Below are 13135 nucleotides of genomic sequence, written 5' to 3'. Positions count from 1 at the left end.
GTTTTAGAGCTGTACCCTTGAAATGTAAAGAAGATTGGATCTCGCCATGATGTTCATCATAAACTCACAAGTCATCAGTCATACTGCATGATGGAAGAAATGGGGAAGGGGTGGCCGGAACTTAGGTCTGGAGACTAAACATTGGTGGTGGAATTGCACTGGTTGATGAGAGTCATCTACCACCTAGTATTGCCTGGTAACACAGAGGGGCTGCATTCCTCCATGTGGTGTGGGTGCCACACCTCAACCCCTACTTATGTTGGTTCATATCTGGGTGGTCACCCACAGTGTGCTTGTGCATGGAAGCTACACCCAGGATTACTAACAGTCCCACCATTGTGAAGGTGCAAGCAGAGGATTTGGCTGTCACAGACCGTCCAGAATTCGCCAAAATTGTGTCTACTTGACTTGAATGTCACCTGAATATCAGTTCCACCAGTGTTTTAAACTCCCAGGTAGCAAGTACAGCTTGTCTGGCACATCTGAGAGAATGTCTGTGACAACCTCAAGGACCAATTTGCCATAAGCAACCCAAAAAAATGGCAAAATGGTTGGCTCCTTCACATCACCTGCTGTCTTTGGTAATTTTGACTGAGCAGCACCTACATTATTTACCTTATTTTTCAGTATACCAATTTTGGTTATTTCTAAAACTGATACAGGACATAAAAACGATTTGAGTCAATCCAAGGGATCCAAACAAATATGACAGACTGCCTAAAAGCATTCACAAAAAGAAGACTTCCAAAACTGTTCTGATCATGATAGGCATGATGGAACAAATGTATTTGCAGAAGATTATACAGAATAATATTAACAATTAATCATCGAATCAATTTAATTTTTTGCACTATTCACTGAACTTTTTAATTAAACTTTGTAGAATCAGGAGAGCTTACAAAACAGACAAAAATATCACTGTATTTTGTTGTGCCATGCAGATTCAAACTAACTTTTTATAATAATTCTGTACTTGAAAACTGACCACTCAGTAAATGTAATTTTTAATTTGTCTGTTTTGGAATAATGTCCACAAAACTGAATCCTTCAGTAAAAAAAGAATTTGGGTTTTTTTCTGTTTTTTTTTTACTTTGCCAGGTCAAAAAAAAAAAAAAATAAATAAATAAATAAATTTGCCAGGTATAGAAAAACAATTCAAAGTGCTGAAAACTAACTGCTCTTGGATTAAAATAAAAATGCAAAAAAAATTTTTAAATTCTGCAACCATAAACAGGGAAATTAATATAAGTTTTTATTATTATATATATATTTTTTTAATGTGGAATTATATTTTGAACAAGTCTTACACAAACTGTACATTTAATTTCTTAATCATGTCTTTGGCATGATAGCTATTACTACAGTAACAGGCCAGTTACCATAGCAACAAAACAAGCAAGAATGTGTACAACTGCATACATTGTCCACTTATCTTGGATATTTTTATATGGCGAATATCATATGTACAGAAAGGACAAACATGACATGAGGAAGGAGAGGGGAATTCTGCTTCTGGTAAGCAGCACAAAGATTCTAAAACAGTATAACCACTACACACAGGCAAGCGTAATGTCCAATCATTTTGTGTAAATAAGCACTGGAAAAATTGTGACAGCAAGAACCTATTATAAGCCAAAATGTATAAAGAACAATTATGTAAACAAATAGAGTGGACCAGCAATTCAGATTGTCTTGTCTTAGCTTTCCAGATATCAAATAAACTCTGGATTGACAGCTTGCTTGGTAACAGAACATTTCTCAATTTGTTGGATGACTTTTCTACATGTTAGAGGGACAACAAGAGACAGCAATATTCCTGATCTGGTTAATGGTAATAATTACATCATGTATTAAAGAATCTTCAAATAAAGGAACCTTCAAGTGGTAATCATCATATTGTATTGATGATGGATTTACTCTAAGAGATAACGACTGTCAAGGGTAAAGGGAAAGGAATTTGTTTCTGAAAAGGTGATTAATAATGGGCTTGGAAGGTAATCATAGAGGTCATGAAGCATTTCATACCAGCTAAGAGATATTGTTCCAGAGTAAGACCAAAATAAATGTGGATATTAGTAGCAGAGAAGAAAAATACATAGGATGATTATAAGTTATCAAAGGATACAGAGTTCTCCAGTAAGTGTAAACTAGTCTGCAATAAAATTATCCAGGGAATTGAGCAAGCTAAACAGATCATGAGACGTTGATCTAGGTTTAGGCCTAAATGGATGTCAGATAAACTAAAGAGACATATGGCAGAGAAGAAAAATGCATGGGATACATATAAATTAACACTTGACACAGAAGCCTATGATAGATACAAGTTGATCTGTAACCAAGTTACAAAGGAAGTTAGGCAGGCGAAGGCAAATTATGAGAAATCTTTGGCATGGGATGCAAAGAGTTCTTTAATTATGTAAACTCTAGAAGGAAGGGGATGAATCAGATTGGTCCACTTGATATCAATGGTTCAACTGTTGATGATCCTGCTCAGGTAACTAACAAACTAAATGAATATTTTGCATCGACATTCACACGAGGTGTTATTCAGTGCGGGGAATGTCAGAGGTGTATTCAACTCTGGCAGTAAGCTAGATAATCTTGTAATAATTGAGAGTAAAGTGGAGGAGAAACTGTTGAAGATAAACACAAGAAAGGCACCTGGTGTAGTAGTAGTAGTGGCATGTGATGCAAGAAAGCAAATGTATGAGCTTATGCAGCATCAGCCAAAAAAATCACACCATTCCCTCCAAATGCCTGTCCAGTTCCTCCTTAAATTTATTCAACCTATCAACTTCCACAACGACAGATGGAAGTTTGTTCCAGCAATTAACCACCCGCTGGCTAAAGGCAAATTTCCGCACATCTATTCTACATCTGTCCTTTCTTAATTTGAATTTATGCCTCCTTAGGTTCGTAATCTGAACAAGTGGAAGGATCCCATCAGAATTCAGCGTGCTGAACCCATTCAAGGCGTGGATGGGATCTATCCAGTTATATTAAAGGAGGCAGCAAAGGAAGTAAGCAAACCCTTAGCCATAATTATGAGAGCTTCCTTGGACTCAGGGGAGGTACCCATGGACTGGAGAAGTGCAAATGTGACCCCAATTCACAAGGGAGGATCAAAGGCTGACAAAGTAATTATAGACCTGTGAGTTTAACTTCTGTTCCAGGGAAATTAATGGAGGCTCTGGTTAAAGCACTGCAGGAAAATCTGGACAAGACTTCAGTAATAGCTCGGACACAGCATGGTTTTGTTAAGGGGAAGTCTTGCCTGACCAATTTGATTGGATACTACAATGTGGTCACAAAGGAATTGGATGCAAAAAATAATTTTGATATCATATACAGTACTTGAATTTCAGGAAAGCTTTTGATACTGTTGCACGTGGAAGACTGCTGTACTAATTGGAGCAGTATGGCATTAAGGGCAAGTTGCTGCAATGGATAAAGGGATGGTTGAGTGGGAGACAGCAGAGAGTGGTAATAAATGGACACTGCTCTACATGGACTAATATTATTAGTGGAGTTCCTCAGGGTTTGCTGCTGGGCCCACTGTTGTTTTGTGTATTTATTAATGATATCGACGAAGGTATATCAGGCTTAATGTCTAAGTTTGCAGATGATACAAATGTTGGCAGGGTTGCTAATGATGGCAAAGACGTTATGCTACTGCAACAAGGTCTAGAAAAGTTAGACAGGTTGAGAAGTGGCAACTGAACTTTAATATTGACAAATGCAAAGTATTGCATATGAGTTGTAGTAATCCAAGAGAAACATACCAGATGTATGGTATTACACTCAGGGAGGTGGAGAATGAAAGATCTGGGGGTAACTGTGCAGTCAGATATGAAGTTTTCTGAGCAGTGCAGATGGGCTGCCAGAGCAGTCATGGAGTTTTGTCAATGATATATAGGAATTTTGCTAATAGACACAAGGAGGTGATTATACCTTTGTATAAGGCAATGGTCAGGCCACACCTCGAGTACTGTGCACAGGTCTGGAGGCCTCATTTTAGGAAGGATGTAGAGTTGCTAGAACGAGTACAGAGAAGGGCAACAAGATTGGTGAGAGGAACAAAGGGGTTCTCTTATCAGAAGAGGTAAGCGCCTCCGTAGCCAGGTGGGAAGGAGCAGCAGTGCATATCACATGCTTCTTGATTAGACCGGGGTTCGAGCCCGTCACCACCAAATACGGAAGATGCGGAAAGGTCAGGGAATGACCACCGCATATCCCGGAGCAATATGGCCTTAGTTGCTAATGCTCCTAAAAAAAAAAAAACAATTAACAATTAACAATTATCAGAAGAGGCTTAAATTCTGTTAGTTGCAGCATCTAGACTGGGCACCTGCGAGGTGATCTGACTGACGCGTACAACGCCCTGAATGGTTTGAGCAGGCTCAATTCTGATGGGATACTTCTACTTGTTGAAATTAAGAACCTCAGGGGGCATAGGTTCAAATTGAGGAAAGATAGGTGTAGAATAGATGTGCAGAAGTTTGCCTTTAGAACTAGATGCACTATAAGCTTGATTTCTTGCATAACATGCTTTGACTAATGTTAATCTCCTTATTAATTACTAAAATTATAATTTTACAGAAAACTTAATAAAACTATAGTTTTACGTTCTCTAAACTTAGCCATATAGTTTAATTTCAAATATATAATATTTATTGCTCTTCTCTCTCTCTCTTTACAAATGACACCACATTCATGAGTCTTACACAAAGCATGCATGGACTCTCTAAAGCTAACAACACTGCATTAAAACTACATTTAATGTATGAATTTCTTTTATTCTCTACAATTTGTATGGAAAAAAAAAATATATATATTAATTTCCAGATTTCCATTGGTCTGATTTTTAATGAAATTTGGAATGGCTCAAAAATATTTTTAAAAGCTGGGCTGATTCCCCAACTAGATCATCAGGGAGCATTACTGTTGTGAGCAGCATTTTAATTACAATCCGCAACCCAATGTTGAAATATCAGACCGTGCCCATGATTCTTGCTTTCTCATGGTTAGAGGCCCTCCATATAGCTGTGGTGAGTCCAACTATTAATCGCAATGCTGGGACTCATACATTCTATTACGGAGGCTGTTATTTTACATCATGACGAGAGATGGTGGGTTAACAACAGGACTAGCATATGCCACACCATTTCTGCAAAGTCTGTTAGTCGAGTATTTCATTGTTCCCCTTCCCTTTCTTTTTACTGCATGATATATTATAAGGACTTGTTATCATGTATCTTGTTTAAGTTGATAAAGAGGCTCATTGCCTTGAAAGCTTCCTCCTGCTTATTGCTTTTATTTTCATGCATGTTTTATCACTTTTATTTTCTTTATATTAATAGTTTATCTTTTATTATATTTTGTATATTTATTAGCTATATATAATTTCAGTTTCAATTTGTACATAGTGTATTTATCAAAAAAACTAAATGCAACTAGGCATAAAAATAAGAGCTTGAAATTATCTATTTAATATCGGTGTAGATACACCATAGATAGCTCTTAAAATAGTGTAAAAGGCATCATTTCATCTGTATCTCATATTGTGATCGTCCTTCACAATAAGTTACCATGTATTTGCAATACCTCAGAGTTCTTATTCGAGGTAGTGCAAATACATGGTAACTCATAAAGGATGATCACAATAGAGATACAGATGAAAAGATACCTTTTACACTACTTTCGTAGTTTTCTCTTTAAGAACTATCCATGGCATATCTACACCGACATTAAATCGCATTTGTTTATATTTCATTTTATCTATCACCATCCATCCGTATACTTAATTTATTTTTAATAAACTTTACTTATTTTGACTGTTTCATCAGTAGAAGAAATATTTATTTCATTATGACTATTCCTGGCACTCAAGGCCTCTTCTGTAATATTTTTAAAAGGCCCAAATATATTCATCCACTAGGAGTCCCTCTATTACATGCAGCTGGACAGACAATTGACACACATGCATATATATATATATATATATGCTAACATGCCTAACAAGGTCTATTTGTGTAGAAGTAATCCAGAATAACATACCATTTGTATGTAATTCTGGATTACTATAGTCTGACAATTTTCTGAGCAGTTCAAACAGACTACTAGAACAATCTGTCAGGTTCTGTCAATGATATATAGGAGCTTTGCTAATAAGGACAAAGAGGCAATTATCCCATTATATAGGACAATGGTAAGACCACATCTAGATTATTTCATACAGGTTTGTAAACCTCATTTTAGTAAGGACACAGATCTGTTGGAAAGGGTGCAGAGAAGAGCAACAACATTAGTTGGGGGATACAAAAGAATTGCAATTTAGAGAACTCCAGCATTTCTTCCCAAGAAATTCTGGGGTTCTCTAAATTGCAGTCTCTAGAAACTAGACAGAAGGCTTTGAAAGGATTAAGCAAACTGAATAGCATCTTTACTCTTTCTGGGATGAAGTGCACAAGGGGAGATATATGATAACTACAGAACACACATACAGAAATTTGCATTCAGTCAAAGAGTTACTAATTAATTGATTGATGGAATAATTCTTTTATATTTGTAAACCCTAATGTCTGCGATGTGCATCATAGGATTCTATATAATGACATTTCTAGAGTATAGAAACCAACTCTGGTGTAGTGCACGTGGGATATAACTAACTTGGTAAGCTACCCCCACACAAAGTGAAGATTATCTCATCTGACATTCTCAGTGTAGCATGGTGTTCAGAGTACAGCTCTTTTCAAGACTTGGATATGGAGGAGAAGAAAGCAACCAGTTTAACTGCAATTAGAATTTTATAAAACACAAACAGTAAACTGTCAACAATCCTTCTGCTAAAGGGAGAAAAATTTACAAGATTTCATACTAATGAAAGGTTTTGAATATTTATTTTTTTTCAAATTTTATTTATGAAAAAAAAAAACAGAAGAGAGTACAAATGCTAAGACATATCACTACATTATAAAGGTGTAGGTGCCTAACAGAAACGTGGTTTGCAAGCACATATATTCTTGCAAATTAATACACTTTAAGGTGCTAATTGCCTGTTAAGTAAATCATTCTATTACATTCTAAATCATTATTTTACTTTTTGAAATAATAAACCCTTACCTAATCTTGTGTAGATGAGAAGTTTATCTAAATTTAAAGAATTTGGCAATACTTAGTAGAAACAAGTAAATGGAGTGAAGGTAATACAGATTATAGTGTTTATATGAGGGGGGGGGGGGGCAGATGCTGAACAAGTTCGTTTCTTTGCACCATTTTGTCAATATATTCATACAAAATAAAAACTTAATCATAATATAATATACATTAATTACAACAAATCAATATAAATTTGGGAAATCATAATAGCAAAACCTTTTTCTTTTCCAAACGAATGACACGAGTATATTATTAGAAAAGGGGGGGGGGAATAATAATAAATATATCCTACCTTTCCATTTTCATACCATAACAAAGCATGGTTTCTAGACAACACTTTACAGTCAAATATTGCATTATTTGGTGCTGGACGACACCTGGCCACAGAACGTCCCACTTTTACTGACTGATCCAAAATTAAATGCCGTTCCTGAAATGGGTGAGAATTCGGTCGAGAAGTTAGGATGGCTCGAGGAGCCATGGAATTCTGAGATCCTGTAGCCTTTTCCCCTTCATTAGAAGTCTGATCTATTGTCTGTGCAGCCGTGGTTTTAGACTTTGTATCTAAATCAGTGGGGTCTTTCCGGTAAACAACCATTAACTTAAATCTTTCTCCGAAAAGCAACCCACTCCAACCGCTACCTTTTGGAGAAAAAGAAGGTGGTAGCAAATACTATAAAAACGATATTGTGCTTTCCATCAAGAAAATGGGCATATGTTACTCATAATAATAAATATCTGATAATTTAAATCTGGAATTAACAATTTCAAAAATAATACGGTGTACGTATGAAGAAAACTCTTTCTTCATCCTCCGATATCAACTAAATAAGTAACATAATTGAGAGATGTATGTGTAAGCGACAAGCGTATGCCATCATTTCTGTAGACAAATATACGCCAATCCAGCGACCACGCATAAATTAAATCGCCAGAGAAAAACATTTAATGGAGCAACACAAGTTGCATTTAAGAACAGCTTATCACGTCGGTTCTTCCATTTAAGAAATGGCACAATTACGATAATACTGAGCAAATATGTTAACATCTAGTACACAAACTTTCTATTCCAATCTTGCTGCAAATGAGAAAAAATACTATTTTTAGCGCTATCAGAGCAAAAGAAGGCCACTGGTTTTTTTATAGACTAATATAAGATAATTGCATCGCGAGCTACACTACATCCAAGAGTTGAACTGGGATACACTTATCCTTGTAATCAAGACACTTGGGTACGTTCTTTCCTGGTAAAGAGGGCAACTTTTCTATACGTACAATCGTGCCCTCTTCCATATGCACTTACAAGAACATATAACTGTAATCAACACATTTTATTTAAATAATATACGTGCAACTCTTAAAAACTGCTAAATATGCACACGCACACGTTAAGATATATTCCAATCGGCACAGTGATCCCATAAAAAACAAGATGGCCTTCAACACTTGCTAGTGAGCGTAACACCCCTAGCGGCAAAAGTTAAAAACGCTTCTCTGTATAACAGTGACTTTTAATGATGTTTGTGTATGCCAAGGCGGCTAAGGAAATGAAGTGAGTTTAAAATTCGCCATAAATTTACTGTTTCTAACAAAAGGACTAAAATTGGATATGTCCATAAAAAAAATTGAGTGCTACAAAAATTTAAGGAAGTTTAAAGGTAATATATGTTTATGTTAAGTATTCTCACTTTGACTAATTTTTGAAATGATTGAAGCCCTTTTAATGAATGCAAATCGTGAACAAAAGAAAATGAGAAATAATAGTTTAACTGTAGACACTCTGGCACATTGGAGATTTTATATCATCAAAGGCCAAGGCATTAAATTTTACGGAATTGCCATTTTAGAGGTCTTGACATTGCACAAAACTATGGCTTCAAAAAAGTTTATCTGTAATTTTTTTTTTTTTTTTTTTTTTTTTATCATGCCCGCAGAAGCATTATCGGAGGTTGAAAATACTGGCCACTAGGCGTTAGTATTTCTTCTCGGTAAATTTTGTGCATTCTATGGTGGGTTTTCGTCCTTTGGCTAGATTAAAACATCATTTTCCATGAGCGAAAAAACCCTGCAGCGGAATATATCTTTTATATATATATAAAAGCTCATGGAGTGGAAGGACAGTGCCCCTTCAACGCCATCGATGTGCTAGCTGAGAATTAAATTATGTTATAATTGCATATAATATCCTAGTGGGTAGCAAATTTGGTTTAATCGCCGTTTTTCTCAAACCGAGCGGAAAATATCTGGGTTCGAATGCAGTGAATGAATGAATCAAGGAATTTTTTATGGGGCTTTTCAATAACGTTGTTGAGTTAGTCTCAGACGAGGGTAGCATAGTTTTTTTTCTCGCGGAAACTCGGGTTTTACGTTCAGCGAGCAGCAAATCGACCAGAGAACACACGCAATTTATAGACATATTACATACGGAGCAATATTGCTTACGGTGCTGATGAAGCCCTACAGTAATTAACCAACCGGGTGAAAAATGTCACCTGGATGTCAGATGTAGTGATCAGACTTGTGGTAAAGAATAAATATGCCTGGGGTGCTATAAATTATCAGGAGCCCACAGTAGATATAAACTAGTCAGCAATCAAGTCACAAAGGTGGTTAAGCAGGCTAAGGCAGATTATGAGAAGTCTCTGGCAAAGAATGGAAAGAAAACACATCTTTACTTTTATAAAGGCTAGAAGTAAGGGAATGAATCACATTGGTCCACTATTATAAATAGTTTAACAGTTGATTACCCTGCTCGGGTCATATTCAAAACATATTTTGCATCGACATTCACAAATGACGAATCTTTTAGGAATGGGGAGGCCACAAAAGTATCGAATTTAACAGGGAGCTAAATAATTTTGTTAATGATGAGAGGAAAGTGGAAGAGAAATTGTAGAAGCAAAACATTAAAAAGGCATCTGAAGTTTGCGAGAACTATAATGTACATTGAGGGAGTACAGCAATTTTTAATTATAAATTTAAGAGCATCCTTGGACTCAAGGAGGTTCCGATGGGATGCAGATTTGCAAGGAGAATCAAAGGATGAAATAGTAATTACAGACCAGTTAGCGTGAATTATATTCCAGGTAAAAAATTGAGGTCACTGGTTAAAGAAGTAATGAAGAACCATCTGGACAGGATGCAGTTGTAATGCAATCACAAAATGGATTTGTTAAAGGGCAAAATTGTCTCATCAGTTTGATTGGATACAATGATTCAGTATGAAAAGAATTTAATGCAAATATAATTTTGCCATTGTTATTTTGATTTCAGAAACACTTTTGATACTGTTGCCCATAAATGAGTACTGTACAAATTAGATGAGTAAGGCATTAAGGGAAAGGTACTGCTAGGGATAAACAAACGGCTCAGTGGGAGAAGACCGAGATTATACTGGTGTGCAAAACTTAAGGACCAGTCAGGTTTTCACCTGTAGCTTCTCATAGGAGTGGCTTGGATATGGCAAAAGCATACCAAAGAAACCTTGTGAGGTACAGAAATGATGAAGGAAAGAACAACGGAAACAAAACGGTACAGACGGACTTTATTCAAAAATGGCAACATAGCACTGGCTGCCATGATACAGATGCATCACTGCCAAAGATGGAACAAAGGAAAGAGATGGTCCTCAGTAGGGGATATGGCCACCCCTAATGTCGATCAGGCTTTGCGCTGCCTGTCCATACTTAGAACAATGTTGTTTATAAGTTCTTGTGGTAACATTGTCCATTCCTCAGTCAGCGCCATCTTCAGCTGATGAACATTTTCTGGTGGGTCTGGACGTGCCACTAGACATCTCTCCAGAGGATCCCATATGTGTTCGATGGGATTTATATCGGTGGAACGGGCAGGCCAATCCATATGAACAATGCCCTCACTTTCGAAAAGCATATCAACAGCTGCAGTGCGATGGGATGTGGCGTTATCATCTATAAACACGAACTTGCGGCCAATGGCACCTCGGAACAGATGAACGTGGGGAAGGATTACCTCAGTACAGTAGAGTGCACCGGTTGCAGTACTGCCTTCCAGTATCTGGAGTTGCTCACGTCCATCCAAGATAATGCCTGCTCAGACGAGAACACCTCGACTGCCATATCGGTCCCTTTCAGTGATATTTGAGGGGTGATACTGTGTGCCAAACTCTCGCCAGATTAGCTGACGTCCAGAATCGCTGCTCAGACTGAATCTGCTCTCATCAGTAAAGAGTACCTTAAGTAAAGATTTTGTGGTTGGGACCTTTAGAAATAGCGTTGGTCCTTAAGTTTTGCATACCAGTGTAGTTAACAATAGACACTGATCTTTGTGGAATAATGTTATTAATGTAGTTCCACAAGGTTCAGTACTAGATCCGTTGTTGTTTCTTGTGTTTATTAATAATATTGGTGAAAGTATATCAGGCTTAATGTCTAAGTTTACAAGTAATACAAAGGTTGACAGGTGGTTATTGAGAGCAATCAAACAAGATCTAGAAAAATCAGGCAAATGAGCTGAGAAATGGCAATTGAAGTTTAACTTTGACAAATGCAAGTTAATGCATATGGGTAGCAGTAATCTCAGATTCACATACTAACACTGTGATACCATTCAGGGTAGTGGATAATGAAACAGATTTGGGGATAATTGTGCAGTCGGTTATGAATTTCTCTGAGCAATGCAGAGAGGCTGCCAGGACAGCTCCTGGAGTTTTGTCAATGATATACAGGAATTTTGCCAGCCTAGATAAGGCGATTATTCGACTGTATAAAGCAATGATTAGACAACATCTTGAGTACTGCATGTAGGTCTGGAAGCTTCATTTTAGGGAGTATATAGAACGGTTATAACAGGCATGAAGAAGAGCAGCAAGATTCGTGAGGGGAGAAAATGGGTGTTCCTGCCAGTAAAGGCTGTAAATTGCAGCATCTGAAGACTACACACCTGTGAGAAGAACTAATTGAGGTGTTTAAGGCCTTGATTAGATTGACTAAGCTGAATGGTGATGGATCGACAGATATAGCGTTTGGATCCCCCACCACGAACTTTTTATTTATTTATTTACACTGAAAGTACAGAGTTCAGGGATATCTGGTTCCTGAGCAATGCGACGCCGTTAGTCCTCTCATTAGTGGACGAACCCACCGTTTGGCAGGCATATAGGCACACTGCATTCATGTATACGGTAAATCGATGTCAGTATGGATAAATGTCGTGAGTTAACATATTTTGAAAGAGGGATGATAGTGGGTGCCCGACGCATGGGTCACTCTATCGCGGAGGTGGTACAGAAATTGCACTATCCCCTTTCAACAGAATCAAAAGTGCATCGGGAATACTCCATTTCTGGAATAATATCTCATTGTGGACAGCGATGAGAGCGGAGAAAGGTGCTGCATGAAAGTGGCCCTCGCATTGTTTCAGCCAACCGGAGAGCGACAGTGGCACAAATCACAGCCGACTTCAACAGGGCAGGTGCCAGAAACGTCTACACCATGAACATCAGGCGATCATTAGCCACAATCGGTTATGGGAGCCGCCGACTCACCATAGTCCCATTGCTAGCACGACACAGAGCTCTTCGCCTCAACTGAGTGAAAGAATATCAGTACTGGACCTTGGATGATTGGAGTCAGGTCTCCTGCTCCAATGAGTCCAGTTATAATGAGTCCAATTTCCAGTTATTTCGAGCAGACCAGAGGGTGCATATCTGGCAGAAACCACACGAAGCTATGCACCCATCATGTCAACAAGGAACTGTTCAGTCAGGTGGACAGTGGGTAATGATCTAGGAAGTGTTCAGCAGGCACACGTTAGAACCTCTGGTACGTCTAGATGCATCTCTTAACGCTACATGTTACATATCCATCTTTGCGGACCATCTGCATCTGTGCATCCCTTCATAGTCATTGTGCACCCAGAGGCAATGGACTCTTCCAGCAGGACAATGCACCACCCAATAGGGCCATGGCGACCACAACATGGTTGGAATAGCATTCCG

General features: G+C 37.7%; 1 protein-coding gene across 3 annotated transcripts in view; it reads right to left on the bottom strand.

The window, feature by feature from the left end:
• The window catches only part of LOC150086307 (uncharacterized), a 230060-nt gene extending 221471 nt beyond the window's left edge, over nt 1–8589 (bottom strand). For 2 of the 3 annotated variants that reach the window (XM_090374462.1, XM_090374464.1), the window contains exon 1: nt 7451–8589. In XM_090374462.1, coding sequence (XP_090230588.1) covers nt 7451–7756 — 306 coding nt within the window. In that variant the 5' untranslated portion in view covers nt 7757–8589. The remainder of the gene's footprint in view (nt 1–7450) is intronic. The other variant, XM_090374463.1, reaches the window with a different exon arrangement.
• Nucleotides 8590–13135: the final 4546 nt, after the last annotated feature.

The sequence above is a fragment of the Mastigoproctus giganteus genome, chromosome 5 (genome assembly GCF_048544385.1).
Source record: "Mastigoproctus giganteus isolate SK-2022 chromosome 5, ASM4854438v1, whole genome shotgun sequence".
Taxonomy (NCBI): Eukaryota; Metazoa; Arthropoda; class Arachnida; order Uropygi; family Thelyphonidae; genus Mastigoproctus; species Mastigoproctus giganteus.
The sequence above is the reverse complement of the archived record's forward strand: the minus strand, read 5'-3'. Positions and strand labels throughout refer to the sequence as shown.